General features: G+C 45.3%; 2 protein-coding genes across 5 annotated transcripts in view; both read left to right on the top strand.

Moving 5' to 3' along the window:
- LOC107549566 (DNA (cytosine-5)-methyltransferase 3A-like) overlaps positions 1-17,980 on the top strand; it is a 23,896-nt gene extending 5,916 nt beyond the window's left edge. For 2 of the 4 annotated variants that reach the window (XM_016230698.1, XM_016230708.1), the window contains 18 exons: positions 11,530-11,661; positions 12,325-12,402; positions 12,868-13,017; positions 13,132-13,239; positions 13,359-13,488; positions 13,720-13,833; positions 13,999-14,043; positions 14,319-14,398; positions 14,506-14,618; positions 14,711-14,894; positions 15,293-15,377; positions 15,580-15,725; positions 15,948-16,038; positions 16,166-16,314; positions 16,705-16,790; positions 16,936-17,005; positions 17,226-17,344; positions 17,475-17,980. In XM_016230698.1, coding sequence (XP_016086184.1) covers positions 11,530-11,661; positions 12,325-12,402; positions 12,868-13,017; positions 13,132-13,239; positions 13,359-13,488; positions 13,720-13,833; positions 13,999-14,043; positions 14,319-14,398; positions 14,506-14,618; positions 14,711-14,894; positions 15,293-15,377; positions 15,580-15,725; positions 15,948-16,038; positions 16,166-16,314; positions 16,705-16,790; positions 16,936-17,005; positions 17,226-17,344; positions 17,475-17,616 — 2,022 coding nt within the window. In that variant the 3' untranslated portion in view covers positions 17,617-17,980. The remainder of the gene's footprint in view (positions 1-11,529; positions 11,662-12,324; positions 12,403-12,867; positions 13,018-13,131; positions 13,240-13,358; positions 13,489-13,719; positions 13,834-13,998; positions 14,044-14,318; positions 14,399-14,505; positions 14,619-14,710; positions 14,895-15,292; positions 15,378-15,579; positions 15,726-15,947; positions 16,039-16,165; positions 16,315-16,704; positions 16,791-16,935; positions 17,006-17,225; positions 17,345-17,474) is intronic. The other 2 variants (XM_016230717.1, XM_016230722.1) reach the window with 1 other exon arrangement.
- A 242-nt stretch (positions 17,981-18,222) lies between these two features.
- On the top strand, positions 18,223-19,968 carry LOC107550162 (DNA (cytosine-5)-methyltransferase 3B-like). The gene is made up of 4 exons (XM_016231395.1): positions 18,223-18,344; positions 18,490-18,559; positions 18,780-18,898; positions 19,029-19,968. The coding sequence occupies exons 1-4, from the start codon at positions 18,223-18,225 to the stop codon at positions 19,168-19,170; spliced, it is 453 nt and encodes a 150-aa protein (XP_016086881.1). The 3' UTR covers positions 19,171-19,968.
- Positions 19,969-20,008: the final 40 nt, after the last annotated feature.

Below are 20,008 nucleotides of genomic sequence, written 5' to 3' on the forward strand. Positions count from 1 at the left end.
GGGGAGAGAAAATGGCTAATTGGGCCCAATTTGGACATTTTCACTTAGGGGTGTACTCACTTTTGTGGCCAGCGGTTTAGACATTAAACATTAGACATGTGTTGAGTTATTTTGAGGGGACAGCAAATTTACACTGTTATACAAGCTGTACACTCACTACTTTACATTGTAGCAAAGTGTAATTTCTTCAGCGTTGTCACATGAAAAGGTATAATAAAATATTTACAAAAATGCGAGGGGTGTTCTCACTTCTGTGAGATACTGTGCGTAATATATACAGTGGGGCAAAAAAGTATTTAGTCAGCCACCAATTGTGCAAGTTCGGGAGAACTTGCACAATTGGTGGCTGACTAAATACTTTTTTTCCCCACTGTATATATATATATAAATTCACTATCGTTCAGAAGTTTGGAGTCTCTTATGCTGATTAAGGCTGCATGTATTTTAGCAACAACAACAAAAAAAGTAATATTGTGAAATATTCTTACAATTTAAAATAACTGTTTTCTATTTTTATAACTTTTAAAATTTAATTTATTCTTGTCATTTCAAAACTGAATTTTCAGTAGCCATTACTTGTACTCTTCAGTGTCACACAATCCTCCAGAAATCATTCTAATATTCTGATTTGGTGCTCAAGAAACATTTCTTCTTGTTCTTGTTCTTCTCCTCCTTGTTTTTGTTGTTCTTCTTCTTCTAATACAGTTGTGCTGCACAATATTTTGGTGATACAATTTGTTTCAGGATCCTTTGATAGAAAGCTAAAATAACATAATTTATTTGCACTTTATACTTTTGATCCCTTTAATGTTCCCTTGCTGAATAAAAGGAACAAATGGTTATTGGCAATACTAATAATTTGGCCTTGTCAACATATCAGTCTTTAACTAATTATAGCAGTCTAATGGTCAGGCTTTTGGCAGTGAATACTTTTGCTGAATACTATTTCACATTGTATCAAGATGATGAAGCAAACTAAGGGTGTATTCACACCAGGAAAGTCGGCTAGTTCAATTGCTTTGGTCCGGACCAAATACAATGTTGATTTTTATTTAGTTTGGTGCGGTTTGCTTTCACACTGCCCTTTTTGCAAGTGAACCAGTAACTGTAAACAAAACGTCTCCGGTTACTGTCGTAAACTCGGTTCCCTGAGAGGCGGGAACGAGACATGGCGTTAACGCCTTGGGGACTCCCTTCCTTTCTAACCTACCTGAAATCTTATTGCACAACGCCAGTGAAGTTGCAACTCTCACTGGCCAATGCCAGCCAAGACGGTGAATAGGGGCAGGGCCCCTATCAGTCTTTAACTAATTATAGCAGTCTAATGGTCAGGCTTTTGGCAGTGAATACTTTTGCTGAATACTATTTCACATTGTATCAAGATGATGAAGCAAACTAAGGGTGTATTCACACCAGGAAAGTCGGCTAGTTCAATTGCTTTGGTCCGGACCAAATACAATGTTGATTTTTATTTAGTTTGGTGCGGTTTGCTTTCACACTGCCCTTTTTGCAAGTGAACCAGTAACAGTAACTTGGGGACTCCCTTCCTTTCTAACCTACCTGAAATCTTATTGCACAACGCCAGTGAAGTTGCAACTCTCACTGGCCAATGCCAGCCAAGACGGTGAATAGGGGCAGGGCCCCCGCCACTATATACTGCGCCGTATTGGTGGCATAAGCTCAGAATCTTCCGACTGAACCAACAGTACAGCAGACCTGAGCAGTGAACACTGCGGCCTACACCATGTCTCATTCCTGTCTCTCAGGGAACCAAGGTTACGACAGTAACCGGAGACGTTCCCTCTCGAGAACGGTCTCTCGACATGGCATTAACGCCTTAGGGACTGTATAGAACAACACCGTGGAAGCAGCAAAGTAAAAAGGCTCAGCCTCGGCGGAGCTAGCATGAACAGTTCTTGCAAGACACTAAAAATAATCCCCAACCATTCAAATACGACCCTGCGACATGCCTCGAGGGGATTGGATGTAGATTCCCGCTTAAGGATCCAATCAGGTTACTCAAAATCCATGTCAGATGGCAGGTCTCTTATTGAGAGAAAGATGCAGCGCCGTCGCCATACAAAGCTAAGACATTATAGTCATGTCAAACGCAAACAATTATGTAATATAACTGTGCAACAAAGCATGTGAGCGGCAAGGCTGGGCGCAATACTAACACACACAGAGAATGGCCGCATCCAGGGCACCACAGTCTGAACATGACGATGGTCCCGCCCCCGATCCCCCTACATGACCTAGTCGAAACTACCAGCACAGTCAAACGGCTAGTGGTTGCAGGTAGAACCATGGGCCGTACTCACCGACAGGACCTGTGATGCTAATGACCACACGTCCAAATTGTAGAATCTGGCAAAGGTATTCTGCGAAGACCATCCAGCGCCATACAAATATATTTGATAGAAACGCCCTTAGTCCACACCCACGAGGAGGCAACCGCCCTCGTTGAAATGGGCTCTGACACCAATAGGACATTCCATTCCCCGGCTGGAATATGCCAAGGCAATAGCGTCGACCACCCAATGTGATAGCCGTTGTTTGGAGACCGGCTGCCCTTTGTCGCTGCCTCCATAGCATACAAACAGCTGCTCAGATTGCCGAAACTGAGCCGTGCGGTCGATGTAAACTCACAAAGACCTCACCAGACACAACACCTGATTCGGGGCGGCATCCAATGAAGTCTCCGGCTCTGGAGTGAAAGCAGAAAGAGCCACCACTTGTGCTCTGAACAGTGTCGAGAGCAATTTAGGCACGTAGCCCAATCTTGGCTTGAGCGTGACGTTACAATCACCTGGTTCAAACTGCATGCAGTCCACATTCACAGAGAGCGCATGCAAATCCCCCACACACTTGACCAAAGCAAGGGGCGAGCAGCAGCACTGTTTTAAGCGAGAGCTCCCTTCGAGCTACTTCAGACTGTCGGCTTGAGGGCGGAAGGGCTAGCGCCCCCAGCACCAGAGCCAGATCCCAGTCTTCTCGCACCTCTCAGAAATCTGGTCACTAGATCGTGTTTTCCCACTGAGCGCCCGTCGATAGCAGCGTGAAAGGCAGAGATAGCTGCAACATAAACCTTAAGAGTGGAAGGCATACTGCCGCCGTCCATTCGTTGTTGCAAAAAATTCAGAATGTCAGACATGGGGCAATTTCCTGGGACCATTCGATTCACACCATCTCTTACACACTGCCCATTTACAAGCGTACAGGCGTCTCGTAGAAGGGGCTCGCGCCTCCGTAATCGTGACCATCACACGGCGAGACAATGAGCCCGGGTTTACCGGTTCCCGCACACCAGAAGTTTCCACCATTCTGGGTTGGGGTGCCATACCGAGCTGTCCGCCTGAGACAGAAGATCCTGTCTCAGCGGGATCAGCCACGGGGGAGCCGTTAGTATTTCCAGCAGATCGGGAAACCAGGGCCTGTTTGGCCAATACGGAGCAACTAATAACACTGACGCCTTCTCCTCTCTGATTTTGTGTAGCACTTAAGACCAAATCTTCCCCGGGCGGGGAATGCTTACAGACGGCATTCGGCCACGGCATCGTGAGTGCATCCCCGCCTAGGGGAGAGAGTGACAGAGAGAAGAACAGAGGGCAATGCTTGTTCTCCTCTGTCGCGAACAAGTCTACCTCCGCTTTCCCGAACCGTTCCCAGATCAGCCTCACTGTCCCAGGGTTCAGTCTCCATTCTCCGTGAGGAATCCCGTCCCTCAATAGCATATCCGTGGCGCTGTTCAGGCAGCCCGGAACATGCGCTGCTCGAATGGAGAGCTGATGGTGATCGACCCACAGCAAAAGGCATGCTGCCTGTCTGTAAAGTGCTCTCGAGTATACTCAGCCCTGGCGGTTTATGTACGATACCACCGACATGTTGTCCGTACGAATCAACACGTGATGCCCCCGGACTTGCATGAGGAAACTCCGAAGAGCCAAAAAGACCGCTCTCAGCTTGAGGCGATTTATGTGCCACGTTCTCTCCGACTCTGTCCAGTAGCCCGAGGCCGGTACACCGTCGCAGTGATACGCTATGCCTTTGAACACAAATCTCAGAAAGCGCCTGTGACGAGGGACGATCTGGATATGAAAAAATACGTCTTTCAGGTCCACCGAAGCAAACCAATCTCCGGGTCGTATCTTTGCGAGTATAGGCTTTAGCGTTGTCATTTTGAAAGCACGTTTGTATAATGCACGGTTGATGGGTCTCAGGTCTAAAATTGGACTGAAACCACCATCTTTCTTTGAAACGACAAAGTACCGGCTGTAAAATCCGCTCTCTCTCGCTTGGTGGGACCACTTCGATCGTGCGTTTCGCGAGGAGATTGAGAATTTCTTGCCTCAGCACTGGCATGTTGTGTGCCAGAACTGTTGACATGACCACGCCATTGAACCGGGGTGGTCTGCGCCAAAACTGAAGCGTGTAGCCGTTCTCTATTACGTTCTGCAACCAATCCGATACGTCTTTCAGGTCCACCGAAGCAAACCAATCTCCGGGTCGTATCTTTGCGAGTATAGGCTTTAGCGTTGTCATTTTGAAAGCACGTTTGTATAATGCACGGTTGATGGGTCTCAGGTCTAAAATTGGACTGAAACCACCATCTTTCTTTGAAACGACAAAGTACCGGCTGTAAAATCCGCTCTCTCTCGCTTGGTGGGACCACTTCGATCGTGCGTTTCGCGAGGAGATTGAGAATTTCTTGCCTCAGCACTGGCATGTTGTGTGGCAGAACTGTTGACATGACCACGCCATTGAACCGGGGTGGTCTGCGCCAAAACTGAAGCGTGTAGCCGTTCTCTATTACGTTCTGCAACCAATCCGAAATGCCCGGAATGGACCGCCATGCGCTCGCAAAAAGACACAAAGGGTGGTGCGCCTCATCCTCTGAATTCTGAACAACGCCGCTGTATGCCGGGGTCGTATTCAGAAAGCTCACGGGACGAGTGGGAGCGCTGTATGTTAGCGAGGGTCGTGCGTATGTGCGAGATGTCGAGAGCGAGGGGTCCGACACCGGCCACAGGGGCGTGAGCCTCGCCAGATACACGGGGAAGCTGCAAGCCTGACTCTATCGGCGGTTTCATGGCCGAGTGTGAATCTGCTGTCACTGGAGGAGGAGAAAAAAGCTCTTTTTGTGAGGGTGTCACAAACTTTATTGCATTTTGAACATACACGACACAGACATTCTCGTAGTTGCCTGCATCTCAGAGAACATCTCAAACGCTTTGGGGCGGGCTCGCCACTCGGCGCTCTCCTCCTCTGCACCCTCCCGTCAGGAATGAGGCTTCTGTTGCGGTGGGGGAGCTCCCCTGGGACGGCCGCCTTTCTTGAAGCTGTGACGCCCCTTCGGTGTCCTCTGCCACGGAGTTTTGGCACAAGCAGACGGCTCTGGGTCCGGCGCCGCTGAAGCAGAGGGGGGCCGCTTCGACGGCCGGTTGGAAGCAGATGAGGATCTACTACGTGCAGAGGGCTGCGCTGCCCGGTGTGGCAGGAAGTGACTCATCTCCTTGGAGCACTTCTGTGCCTCTGAGAAACGCTCCACGATAGCCTCCACTGCGTCTCCAAAGAGGCCGGATGGAGATACAGGAGCGTTGAGCAGCGCCCTCCTGTCCACGTCCTTAAGCTCAGTGAGTGTCAGCCACAGATGCCGGTGGAGCACCACCATGTAGCCCATGCTTCGTCCGATCTCCTGGACCGTCTTCTTTGTGGCTTTAAGTGCAAAATCCGTCGCTGTGCGTAGATCCTTAAACGCCTCGGGATCAGCCCCACCCTCGTCCAGGGATTTCAGGAGCTGTGCCTGAAAAACTTGGAGCACTGCCATCGTGTGCAGCGCTGAGATCACTTCTCCCGAGGCGGCGTACACGTTGTCCACAACGTGTGCGGTCAGATGGCAGGGCCTTGATGGCAGCGTAGCACCCGTCTTGAGGGAAGAAAACTCACCTGCCTGTAGCTTCCTAGTAACCCTTCAGGCCTTGATTATCTTGTTCAGGTGTGTTTGATTAGGGTTGAAGCAAAACTCTGCAGGGCTGTGGCTCTCCAGGACCGACGTTCACCCCCCCTGGTATAGAACAATGCCGTGGAAGCAGCAAAGTAAAAAGGCTCAGCCTCGGCGGAGCTAGCATGAACAGTTCTTGCAAGACACTAAAAATAATCCCCAACCATTCAAATACGACCCTGCGACATGCCTCGAGGGGATTGGATGTAGATTCCCGCTTAAGGATCCAATCAGGTTACTCAAAATCCATGTCAGATGGCAGGTCTCTTATTGAGAGAAAGATGCAGCGCCGTCGCCATACAAAGCTAAGACATTATAGTCATGTCAAACGCAAACAATTATGTAATATAACTGTGCAACAAAGCATGTGAGCGGCAAGGCTGGGCGCAATACTAACACACACAGAGAATGGCCGCATCCAGGGCACCACAGTCTGAACATGACGATGGTCCCGCCCCCGATCCCCCTACACGACCTAGTCGAAACCACCAGCACAGTCAAATGGCTAGTGGTTGCAGGTAGAACCATGGGTCGTACTCACCGACAGGACCTGTGATGCTAATGACCACACGTCCAAATTGTAGAATCTGGCAAAGGTATTCTGCGAAGACCATCCAGCCGCCATACAAATATATTTGATAGAAACGCCCTTAGTCCACACCCACGAGGAGGCAACCGCCCTCGTTGAAATGGGCTCTGACACCAATAGGACATTCCATTCCCCGGCTGGAATATGCCAAGGCAATAGCGTCGACCACCCAATGTGATAGCCGTTGTTTGGAGACCGGCTGCCCTTTGTCGCTGCCTCCATAGCATACAAACAGCTGCTCAGATTGCCGAAACTGAGCCGTGCGGTCGATGTAAACTCACAAAGACCTCACCAGACACAACACCTGATTCGGGGCGGCATCCAATGAAGTCTCCGGCTCTGGAGTGAAAGCAGAAAGAGCCACCACTTGTGCTCTGAACAGTGTCGAGAGCGATTTAGGCACGTAGCCCAATCTTGGCTTGAGCGTGACGTTACAATCACCTGGTTCAAACTGCATGCAGTCCACATTCACAGAGAGCGCATGCAAATCCCCCACACACTTGACCAAAGCAAGGGGCGAGCAGCAGCACTGTTTTAAGCGAGAGCTCCCTTCGAGCTACTTCAGACTGTCGGCTTGAGGGCGGAAGGGCTAGCGCCCCCAGCACCAGAGCCAGATCCCAATCTTCTCGCACCTCTCAGAAATCTGGTCACTAGATCGTGTTTTCCCACTGAGCGCCCGTCGATAGCAGCGTGAAAGGCAGAGATAGCTGCAACATAAACCTTAAGAGTGGAAGGCATACTGCCGCCGTCCATTCGTTGTTGCAAAAAATTCAGAATGTCAGACATGGGGCAATTTCCCGGGTCTCGACCATTCGATTCACACCATCTCTCAAACACTGCCCATTTACAAGCGTACAGGCGTCTCGTAGAAGGGGCTCGCGCCTCCGTAATCGTGACCATCACACGGCGAGACAATGAGCCCGGGTTTACCGGTTCCCGCACACCAGAAGTTTCCACCATTCTGGGTTGGGGTGCCATACCGAGCTGTCCGCCTGAGACAGAAGATCCTGTCTCAGCGGGATCAGCCACGGGGGAGCCGTTAGTATTTCCAGCAGATCGGGAAACCAGGGCCTGTTTGGCCAATACGGAGCAACTAATAACACTGACGCCTTCTCCTCTCTGATTTTGTGTAGCACTTAAGACCAAATCTTCCCCGGGCGGGGAATGCTTACAGACGGCATTCGGCCACGGCATCGTGAGTGCATCCCCGCCTAGGGGAGAGAGTGACAGAGAGAAGAACAGAGGGCAATGCTTGTTCTCCTCTGTCGCGAACAAGTCTACCTCCGCTTTCCCGAACCGTTCCCAGATCAGCCTCACTGTCCCAGGGTTCAGTCTCCATTCTCCGTGAGGAATCCCGTCCCTCAATAGCATATCCGTGGCGCTGTTCAGGCAGCCCGGAACATGCGCTGCTCGAATGGAGAGCTGATGGTGATCGACCCACAGCAAAAGGCATGCTGCCTGTCTGTAAAGTGCTCTCGAGTATACTCAGCCCTGGCGGTTTATGTACGATACCACCGACATGTTGTCCGTACGAATCAACACGTGATGCCCCCGGACTTGCATGAGGAAACTCCGAAGAGCCAAAAAGACCGCTCTCAGCTTGAGGCGATTTATGTGCCACGTTCTCTCCGACTCTGTCCAGTAGCCCGAGGCCGGTACACCGTCGCAGTGATACGCTATGCCTTTGAACACAAATCTCAGAAAGCGCCTGTGACGAGGGACGATCTGGATATGAAAAAATACGTCTTTCAGGTCCACCGAAGCAAACCAATCTCCGGGTCGTATCTTTGCGAGTATAGGCTTTAGCGTTGTCATTTTGAAAGCACGTTTGTATAATGCACGGTTGATGGGTCTCAGGTCTAAAATTGGACTGAAACCACCATCTTTCTTTGAAACGACAAAGTACCGGCTGTAAAATCCGCTCTCTCTCGCTTGGTGGGACCACTTCGATCGTGCGTTTCGCGAGGAGATTGAGAATTTCTTGCCTCAGCACTGGCATGTTGTGTGCCAGAACTGTTGACATGACCACGCCATTGAACCGGGGTGGTCTGCGCCAAAACTGAAGCGTGTAGCCGTTCTCTATTACGTTCTGCAACCAATCCGAAATGCCCGGAATGGACCGCCATGCGCTCGCAAAAAGACACAAAGGGTGGTGCGCCTCATCCTCTGAATTCTGAACAACGCCGCTGTATGCCGGGGTCGTATTCAGAAAGCTCACGGGACGAGTGGGAGCGCTGTATGTTAGCGAGGGTCGTGCGTATGTGCGAGGGGTCCGACACCGGCCACAGGGGCGTGAGCCTCGCCAGATACACGGGGAAGCTGCAAGCCTGACTCTATCGGCGGTTTCATGGCCGAGTGTGAATCTGCTGTCACTGGAGGAGGAGAAAAAAGCTCTTTTTGTGAGGGTGTCACAAACTTTATTGCATTTTGAACATGCGAGGGGTCCGACACCGGCCACAGGGGCGTGAGCCTCGCCAGATACACGGGGAAGCTGCAAGCCTGACTCTATCGGCGGTTTCATGGCCGAGTGTGAATCTGCTGTCACTGGAGGAGGAGAAAAAAGCTCTTTTTGTGAGGGTGTCACAAACTTTATTGCATTTTGAACATACACGACACAGACATTCTCGTAGTTGCCTGCATCTCAGAGAACATCTCAAACGCTTTGGGGCGGGCTCGCCACTCGGCGCTCTCCTCCTCTGCACCCTCCCGTCAGGAATGAGGCTTCTGTTCCGGTGGGGGAGCTCCCCTGGGACGGCCGCCTTTCTTGAAGCTGTGACGCCCCTTCGGTGTCCTCTGCCACGGAGTTTTGGCACAAGCAGACGGCTCTGGGTCCGGCGCCGCTGAAGCAGAGGGGGGCCGCTTCGACGGCCGGTTGGAAGCAGATGAGGATCTACTACGTGCAGAGGGCTGCGCTGCCCGGTGTGGCAGGAAGTGACTCATCTCCTTGGAGCACTTCTGTGCCTCTGAGAAACGCTCCACGATAGCCTCCACTGCGTCTCCAAAGAGGCCGGATGGAGATACAGGAGCGTTGAGCAGCGCCCTCCTGTCCACGTCCTTAAGCTCAGTGAGTGTCAGCCACAGATGCCGGTGGAGCACCACCATGTAGCCCATGCTTCGTCCGATCTCCTGGACCGTCTTCTTTGTGGCTTTAAGTGCAAAATCCGTCGCTGTGCGTAGATCCTTAAACGCCTCGGGATCAGCCCCACCCTCGTCCAGGGATTTCAGGAGCTGTGCCTGAAAAACTTGGAGCACTGCCATCGTGTGCAGCGCTGAGATCACTTCTCCCGAGGCGGCGTACACGTTGTCCACAACGTGTGCGGTCAGATGGCAGGGCCTTGATGGCAGCGTAGCACCCGTCTTGAGGGAAGCAGAGGAGGAGCAGAGGTGCGTGGTGATGGATTCCTCGACTTTAGTGAAGATCTCCGACCCGCCAGCGTGAGTGCAAGCCGATTGGGATGCAGCGGCTTAGCGACCTCGTCGTGGAACCACGAATCCAGGTTGCTCTTAGCTGGTTCATCGGGGGATTCCCACTCTAGACCGAGATTGCTCACAGCCCTGGTAAGAATCCGGACGAGCTCATCCTGGAACGCAGCGTGTCCCTCCACTTCAGAGCGCTCCTCTGGAGTGCGGGCCAAGTCCTTCTCAGACGCCGTTAGGGACAGCGCCTGGTCAAGATCATCGTCGTCCCCCGCCGCACTGAACGAGAATCTCCAAAGCGCCAGAGGCGGGTTGCAGACTCTCTTCTGCCAAGCACACCGGAGAGCAGGGGGGGGGAACTGCGCCTTTCTGCGCGGTCGCCCACATGCAGCTGTCGTCCCACCAGCGGCTCGTTGGCGGCGGTGGGATGTTGCAGAGAGAAATCCCAGAGGGCGATGTTCCTCCAGGCCCTAAGCATGGGCGAGACCCAGGCACCAGATGCAGAACTCGTGAGTGTGCGGGGCCTCAATGGGTCCCGAACACAGCATGCAAACATTGGACATGCTGGAACGCCGAGAGGGAAATCCGTCTTTCTGCGTTTTCTCCACAGCTGTCTTCGATAGGATTCTGAGCTTATGCCGCCAATACAGTGCATTATATAGTGGCGGGGGCCCCGCCCCTATTCGCCGTCTTGGCTGGCATTGGCCAGAGAGAGTTGCAATTTCACTGGCGTTGTGCAATAAGATTTCAGGTAGGTTAGGAAGGAAGGGAGTCCCCAAGGCATTAACGCCATGTCGAGAGACCGTTCTCGAGAGGGAACCACACGTGTGCTTAAGGTCATCCATTCATTGGTTCATCCATTCAACTGTACCGAGTTCGTTTGGAAGCGGATCGAGACCACCTCTTCAGCTGGGTTTTGGTACGGTTGTTTGCTCCGCACCCGAGTGCGATTGCTGTATTCACACCTGCGCAAAAAATCCGCACTAAAGGGGGAAACAAACTTGAGTTTGATTCAGTCGAACCAAACAAGACAGGTGTGAATACAGCAATCGCACTCTGGTGCGGACCAAACAACCACACCGAGACCCAGCTGAAGAGGTGGTCTCGCTCCACTTCCAAACAAACTCTGGTATGCTTAAGAGTTTCTGTCCAATGAATGGATGACCTTAGCACACTTACAATTTGTGGTTCACTTGCAAAAAGGGCAGTGTGAAAGCTAACTGCATCAAAAAAAATTTTTTTTTACAACATTGTATTTGGATCGGACCAAAGCAAGTGAACTAGCGGACTTTCCTGGTGTGAATACACCCTAAGACTGATTAGATCAACTAAAACAAATCACCTGCACACACACACAGACCAACCATATCATCACACTTACGTCTCGATTTAACATCTTTCTTTCCTGTTCTACATATCTGTACTTTGGCACCCTGATACTGATTACTTCACCATAGGAGTCATGTGACCTGTGTGACAGCGTACATGTGTGTAATTTGTGTGCATATGTATGGGTCTATAGGGCTCCGTTAGGGGAATATACGGTTGGGAGAGCAGCTTACGGCAGAAACCACAGGAACGTACAGTCTTTCAGGCTGGTACAGGCACCTGGAGCAAACCGGTGAACCCAGACAAGAACAGCAAACCAGAGGCGGTATGTACCTGCCCAGGTTAAGATTCAGTGCTCTGTCTGGTTTATTGCAGATGTAGAGGGTCCGCCTCAGTTTTGTCCCATTCATGCTCTCTGTATTACATTGAGCTGTTTTCATAAGCGATGGATGCCACTTTATGAATGTGTGCATGAGTCCTGTGGTTTCCTTTCCGGATGGTAGATTAGTCTCTGGAATCTTCATCTTCATCTTATGTTCCTCCTGTAGCTGTGTGTCCATGTCTGTTTTTCCTCTGTAATTGCCTTGCAAACATTTGCTTCTCCATGATGTTTTTTTTATTATGTTGCTTTTAAGCGATATATATTGTGAAAAGTGCTTTACAAATAAATTGAAATTCATTGTGTGCAGTGTCATGCATGCTGTACTGATATTCTAACATACATAAACAAAGATAAAAATGCTTATAAAAAAATACACATCTATTCATGATGAGTAATAATAAAGTTAATCACTTTCAGCTTCAACAAGACTTTCTCAATAGTTAGCATTGTGAAAGCTGGCAAAGACAGATCAGCAGGGGACTTCATTAAAACTGTGCATTATGTGTGTGGTTTTCACATGAAATGTTTAACCACTCACTTTAGATTATGTATTCTTCCTTTGTGTATGTTTGTTTCTCACTGATGTATCTGATCTACTAATTGAAGGTTAAGAACAATGCTTGTTCATCTGCATCAAGTTCGACCCTGAGCCCCAGACCTGGAAAGAGAGAACAACCGTACCATGTAAGTCTGGAAGGTTTCTAAACCTTTCTTTAATCTCACCGCAAACACGACTGTTACTTTAGTCCAGTACCCATGCTAAGTAAACTTTAGATTTGTGTTTCATTTGATTTGCATTGATTCATTTAGCAGGCATTATTATATATGCATACAGCATGCTGAACATTCTCTGTGAAGGCTTTCTGTAATGTGAAGACTTTAAGTAATATTTGACCCAAAAATGAAAAATCGCTGAAAATTTACTCCCTTGACCTGAGGGTGAGTACATTTTCAGCATGTTTTAATTTTTAGGTGAATATTATGAAAATTATACATTTGAGTAATATTATTTGGATTTACTTTGGGTTGCTCTGACCTTTGAAAAGTAATATTAATCCTGCTTGAACAGTCACTTCTCTGTTGATAGAATAAGACATCCGTGTTATGAATGTAATAGGTAATATTGACTTCCTGTTTCTCTATGTGCAGGATGGAAAAGGTTATGCCATTGGAGAGCTTGTGTGGGGAAAAGTAAAGGGCTTCTCTTGGTGGCCTGGACTGGTGGTGGCATGGAAGGGCAGGATGCTTCCTGTGTCGATGAGGCGCGTGGAGTGGTTTGGAGATGGCATGTTTTCAGAGGTTAGGAGTGTTTACTTGCTTGGTTTCTCCTGATTCTCATCTGAGAGATACTTTTCCCCTTATTCTTCCAAGGATCTGTTTCATGTTGAAGCATGTTTCTCTTGTTGATCTTAGATTCATACAGAGGGACTGCTGCCCTTCGCTGCATTTGCAAAGTGCTTTTTTAGTAAATCCTATGAAGGTCTGCCTACCTACAAGAATGCTATCTACCAAATCCTAGAGGTACAGTGGAAAGATAATTATTTAACCATTCTTTTGAAAACTAGGATTGGGGATCGAGAACCAGTTCTTATTTTTATTAATATTTTAGTATTGCACTATATTGTTGTGTCCTTGTGTAGTTGGCAGCGGAGCGCTGTGGGAAGACTTTCCCCCCCTCTGAGAAGAAAGGGGAAGAGGTGAAGGCTATGCTGGATTGGGCATTTGGAGGCTTCCAGCCCATGGGTCCTGATGGCTTTTTGCCTCTTGTGGGTATGTAAAAAACCAAACAATAATCTGTAATTGCAAAAACATTTGGTGATTGACAGCAGTTTTGAAAGTTGAAAATAACATAGACTACAAGAGTTGACAACTGACTTTAGTTGTGTGATTTGATCCGAAAAATACACGGAAATGTCAAACAACAGTGAAAGTGCTCTAATAAGCAAAATCTTGATCTAGGTTGATTTAACAACAGTGCCTTCTGCTTTTTCCATTTCACAGACAGCTCTACCAGTAATAAAACTGAGTCTGATTCCTCTGTGTCTGATTATCAGCCTCCAGCCAAGAGGAAGTACGTCAACAAGAACAGACAGTCAACTCAGGATTACACCAGAGGTGAATTATAGATCAATCAGCGACGTATAGGCCAGAACTTTGCCATAAAGAGCACAAATCATGTTTTTATTTCATAAAATACTGAACTATAGATTATTAGAGTGTTTTTAGACATTTACATAATTTTGGTGAGAAAACATACCTGTTTTGTCTTCCTCTTCTCAGATCAAATGGTCAGTGAGGTAACCGTTAAAGGCAGAAACATTGAAGGTAAGTCACTTAAAATTTCCTGCTGGGCCAATCAGAAAACCTGGTTATATGAGGAAATTGTAAAATTATGGCCTGAAATCCCTGTCTGGAAAAACACTTCAGATTAAATTTATACTTGCACTGACAATATTTTCTCAGCTGTCACTACAAGCAATCACACCTTTAATTTTATTTTTAACAACTTATTTTTGTCTTTAGGACATTGCTCAGTCGTGTATTTGAATTCATTACAAGATAATCATACAGAATGTCTGTTCTCATTGTTCTTTCCCCAGATTTCTGCCTGTCCTGTGGAACTGGCAACATTGAAATGTTCCATCCTCTTTTTAAGGGAAGCCTTTGTTTTAAGTGCAAGGTATGAATCGATTCTTGTGTCTTATCTGTTTAGTGCGGAATCATAAAATTAGTAAGCTACTTACTATTTGCTGGCTGGAATTACATTTTTTTTGTGTGTTTGTGTAGGAGAACTTTACAGAGACGCTGTACAGGTATGATGATGATGGCTATCAGTCGTACTGTACCATATGCTGTGCTGGACAAGAGGTCATTCTTTGTGGAAACGCCAGCTGCTGCAGGTTTAAACTCAAACGCAAACTTAAACCTTAATGCCATGTTAACCATCATAACAGATTGTTTCACCATCTTTCTCTTTTTTCACTCTGTTCAGGTGTTTCTGTAAAGACTGTTTGAATGTGTTGGTGGGACCAGGGACGTTCGATAATCTGAAGGATGTTGACCCATGGAGCTGTTACATTTGCCTGCCCTCTAAGTGCTACGGCGTGCTCAAACTCAGGTCTGATTGGAGAGTTCGTGTCCAGGAGTATTTTGCCAATAACAGTGCCTTTGAATTTGTGAGTGTCATTCTTATCCTTCTTGTGTTAGTTATCCAACTAGTCATATTCATATTTTGCTATTTGCATCACCATTTTAATATACACTACCATTCAAAAGTTTGGCATTTGTTGGACTTTAAAAAATTAAGTCTCTTATGCTCACCAAGGCTGCATTTATTGAATCATAAATACAGTAAAAACAATAATATTGTGAAATAATCCTAATCCTATATTCAAAATAACTTTTCTATTTGAATATATTTTAAAATGTAATTCTTTTGATGACAAAGCTGTATTACACTAGTTATCAGTGTCACATGATCTTTCAAAAATCTTTATAATATGCTGATTAAGGAAATATGGAAAACCAGAATGATGTTTTAATATGAAGAACACTGTTTTTGTCCTTATTTTAGGAGCCACACAGAGTGTATCCTTCAATTCCAGCTCATCAGCGTCGTCCAATCAGAGTCCTCTCCCTGTTTGATGGGATTGCAACAGGTCTGCTCACTTGTTTTGCTTTAATATTAAATGAATATTTCCACCAAAAAAATTAATGTTTCATGATGTCAGGTTAGTCTTCAACAATTCATTTTTGTGTTCCACAGAAGAAAGTAAGTCATACAGATATGGAACAAGATGACAAGGAGTTTTTGGCTAAACTATTCATTTTAATATTTTATTCTTATCTCTTTTTTTGCAGGCTATCTCGTTTTAAAAGACCTGGGTTTTAAGGTGGAGCGCTACATTGCCTCTGAGATCTGTGAAGACTCCATTGCTGTTGGAATGATTAAACATGAGGGCCTGATTGAATATGTAAAAGATGTGCGCACCATCACAAGGAAACATGTACGTATAGAGCATTATCGCACAAAATATTTATTTATAGAATATCATCATTCACATTCTTCACAGACATTCTTCAACTAGCATAAGGATTTGAACAGTTAACCAGATTTAATAGCTAAACATTGCTATTTTTATATGGTCTTCCTCATATCCATAAGAACGAGGGGAAATCACTGTGGAAAGAACACTTTTAAAGTTCTCTTTTGTCGTACCATCTTGTAGCTGGCCGAGTGGGGGCCCTTTGACCTCCTGATTGGTGGAAGTCCCTGTAATGACCTGTCCATGGTGAATCCAGCCAGAAAAGGTCTTTTTGGTAAGATATTTGTACATGCAAAAAATTTTGAAATTTAGGTTGATCTGAGCATGGTCTTTAGTATTAGTTATATTTATATAACTCCATTTTTAAAAAGGTTCAATTTCAATTTCTCATCTCCTTTCAGAAGGCACAGGTCGACTGTTCTTTGAATATTACCGCATGTTAACCATGATGAGGCCAAAAGAGGATGATGATCGCCCCTTTTTCTGGCTCTTTGAGAATGTAGTAGCCATGAGTGCCCACGACAAGGCTGATATCTGTCGTTTCCTGGAGGTAAAAAATAATTTTTCCTTTTTCTCCACCAGGCTAGAGATGTGGTCAACATTAGTGAAATTTTTGCAAATATTAGCGTGCAAAAATGTCCAGTGTAGTGATGTATGAAGCACATCTCATAGAGAACAGAAGTCATGTTCAAACCAATCAACATTCTGGTTGAACTTGAACCTGATGCAAAATTTGCATGGAAAAATCTTTTGCCCTCACAAGATATTCCATATTGCTTGGATTCCTATTAAAATGGCTGGACTTTGTCTGCGAAAAATAGCCAAACAACACTAAATGTGAACGCACCTTTAGACATGCCATTTACCAGAGGTGTTTAGCATGTTATTGGTGTTGTTGTTGAAGATGGTTATGAATTATCATGCATTTATCTGTTTCCAGTGTAATCCTGTGATGATTGATGCTGTGAAAGTAAGCCCAGCCCACAGGGCCCGTTACTTCTGGGGAAATGTACCTGGAATGAACCGGTATAAATGCAGGCACACACACACACAATCAATTACACATATCTGTAAACATAAAGCTCAACTTTATGGAAATGTATGCATGTTCAGTAACAGATGGGTGCATTCACAAATTAATGTGACTGAAAACTTGATTTTGTGTTTGTAGACCACTTGCTACTTCACTCGCTGATAAAGCAGATCTGCAGGACTGCCTGGAGGTCGGACGAACTGCAATGGTAAACAGGTTTATTATGCCTTCTGACTGAAAAGTTGATATTTTGTGCATTAAATCAAAGAAATCCACAAATATACATTTTCATTTGTAGTTTTAGTTTACATTAGTCCTAGGAAGTATACATATTAGTGCCAGGAGTCTAGGCTCAACTAAGTTACCAATTACGTCTTATTTCTTTCTTTTTAATAAAAATAACAACTGTGTCATTACTGTATCATCAGTTCAACAAAGTTCGCACGATCACCACCAAGTCCAATTCCATCAAACAAGGGAAGATGGGACCTCTACCAGTCACCATGAATGGAAAAGAGGACTATCTTTGGTGCACTGAAATGGAGAGGTAAGAGATATTTATATTAACTGAATTTTACTCAAAGTTTTGCCTTATCAGGTTTGCATACAGCAATTCAGTGTGGCATACATGTGGCTCTTAACAAAATGACTGATTTTTTTTTTTTTCCTGCACTCAGAATATTTGGGTTCCCAAAGCATTACACAGATGTGAATAATATGGGGCGGGGACAGAGGCAGAAGTTGCTTGGGCGGTCCTGGAGCGTTCCCGTGATCCGACACCTCTTTGCCCCACTAAAGGATTACTTTGCTTGCGAGTAAAACCACCGTCTGGTCCAGGCAGCACTGGCACTGGAGGTCCAAATCGAGTCTCTCAGATATATGAAATTGATGATTTTTCCCCCCTGCAGATTCTGACTTCACAGAATATTTTCCAATTTTAATGTTGCATTTGTTCTAAACGTTCAGAAAGCATGTTATCCTGATGATTTATCCTTGGAATGCACAGACACTTTTGGATTGGATTTTGAGCATCTTAAGTACTGTCGTTTTTAACTTGTATACTTTTAAAGTCATTTTAATGCTGGAGAGAGCCACACGATACTCCATCCACTACCTCAGTGCCATTCTGTGATTGGTTCATTGTCTGGAGGAATGCCGCTTTAACTTATTCATTAAATTATAAATAGGCATAATTTTAATTTGGTTTAGTTTATCAGTTTTAACCTTTTGTCAGCTTTTTATATCACATTTTTACATTAAATATGTTTCTTGTTTAGGAATAAATATGTCCTGTTGTTAAATATTGCATAGTTTATGGCTGGACTTTGTCTGCGAAAAATAGCCAAACAACACTAAATGTGAACGCACCTTTAGACATGCCATTTACCAGAGGTGTTTAGCATGTTATTGGTGTTGTTGTTGAAGATGGTTATGAATTATCATGCATTTATCTGTTTCCAGTGTAATCCTGTGATGATTGATGCTGTGAAAGTAAGCCCAGCCCACAGGGCCCGTTACTTCTGGGGAAATGTACCTGGAATGAACCGGTATAAATGCAGGCACACACACACACAATCAATTACACATATCTGTAAACATAAAGCTCAACTTTATGGAAATGTATGCATGTTCAGTAACAGATGGGTGCATTCACAAATTAATGTGACTGAAAACTTGATTTTGTGTTTGTAGACCACTTGCTACTTCACTCGCTGATAAAGCAGATCTGCAGGACTGCCTGGAGGTCGGACGAACTGCAATGGTAAACAGGTTTATTATGCCTTCTGACTGAAAAGTTGATATTTTGTGCATTAAATCAAAGAAATCCACAAATATACATTTTCATTTGTAGTTTTAGTTTACATTAGTCCTAGGAAGTATACATATTAGTGCCAGGAGTCTAGGCTCAACTAAGTTACCAATTACGTCTTATTTCTTTCTTTTTAATAAAAATAACAACTGTGTCATTACTGTATCATCAGTTCAACAAAGTTCGCACGATCACCACCAAGTCCAATTCCATCAAACAAGGGAAGATGGGACCTCTACCAGTCACCATGAATGGAAAAGAGGACTATCTTTGGTGCACTGAAATGGAGAGGTAAGAGATATTTATATTAACTGAATTTTACTCAAAGTTTTGCCTTATCAGGTTTGCATACAGCAATTCAGTGTGGCATACATGTGGCTCTTAACAAAATGACTGATTTTTTTTTTTTTCCTGCACTCAGAATATTTGGGTTCCCAAAGCATTACACAGATGTGAATAATATGGGGCGGGGACAGAGGCAGAAGTTGCTTGGGCGGTCCTGGAGCGTTCCCGTGATCCGACACCTCTTTGCCCCACTAAAGGATTACTTTGCTTGCGAGTAAAACCACCGTCTGGTCCAGGCAGCACTGGCACTGGAGGTCCAAATCGAGTCTCTCAGATATATGAAATTGATGATTTTTTCCCCCCTGCAGATTCTGACTTCACAGAATATTTTCCAATTTTAATGTTGCATTTGTTCTAAACGTTCAGAGAGCATGTTATCCTGATGATTTATCCTTGGAATGCACAGACACTTTTGGATTGGATTTTGAGCATCTTAAGTACTGTCGTTTTTAACTTGTATACTTTTAAAGTCATTTTAATGCTGGAGAGAGCCACACGATACTCCATCCACTACCTCAGTGCCATTCTGTGATTGGTTCATTGTCTGGAGGAATGCCGCTTTAACTTATTCATTAAATTATAAATAGGCATAATGTTAATTTGGTTTAGTTTATCAGTTTTAACCTTTTGTCAGCTTTTTATATCACATTTTTACATTAAATATGTTTCTTGTTTAGGAATAAATATGTCCTGTTGTTAAATATTGCATAGTTTCATAATTTTTTAAATGATGATTGGTAATGTTGTCATTCCATGGTGCTGTTTTGTAATACAGAATGTTTGGTCATCATAATAACTACTAAGTCAACACTTAAATGTTTTCCTATTTAGCAGCATCTATTTAATGGAAAAGAGTGTTAATATACAGTACACCGGAGATTATTTGGTTTTCAATTAAACAGTGTTTTGTTTGTAGGAATACATGCAATCTTGTAGTGCTCCATGTATTTAGAAGCACAAATGTTGTCTGTGCCATTATATTTTAATAATTGATAGATGTGAGTTGACGGTAGCCTTTCTTTTTTTTTTTTTTTTTTTTTTTTTTTTTTTTTTTTT

This window comes from Sinocyclocheilus grahami, unplaced genomic scaffold (assembly GCF_001515645.1).
Source record: "Sinocyclocheilus grahami isolate Dianchi unplaced genomic scaffold, SAMN03320097.WGS_v1.1 scaffold16.1, whole genome shotgun sequence".
NCBI classification, from domain to species: Eukaryota; Metazoa; Chordata; class Actinopteri; order Cypriniformes; family Cyprinidae; genus Sinocyclocheilus; species Sinocyclocheilus grahami.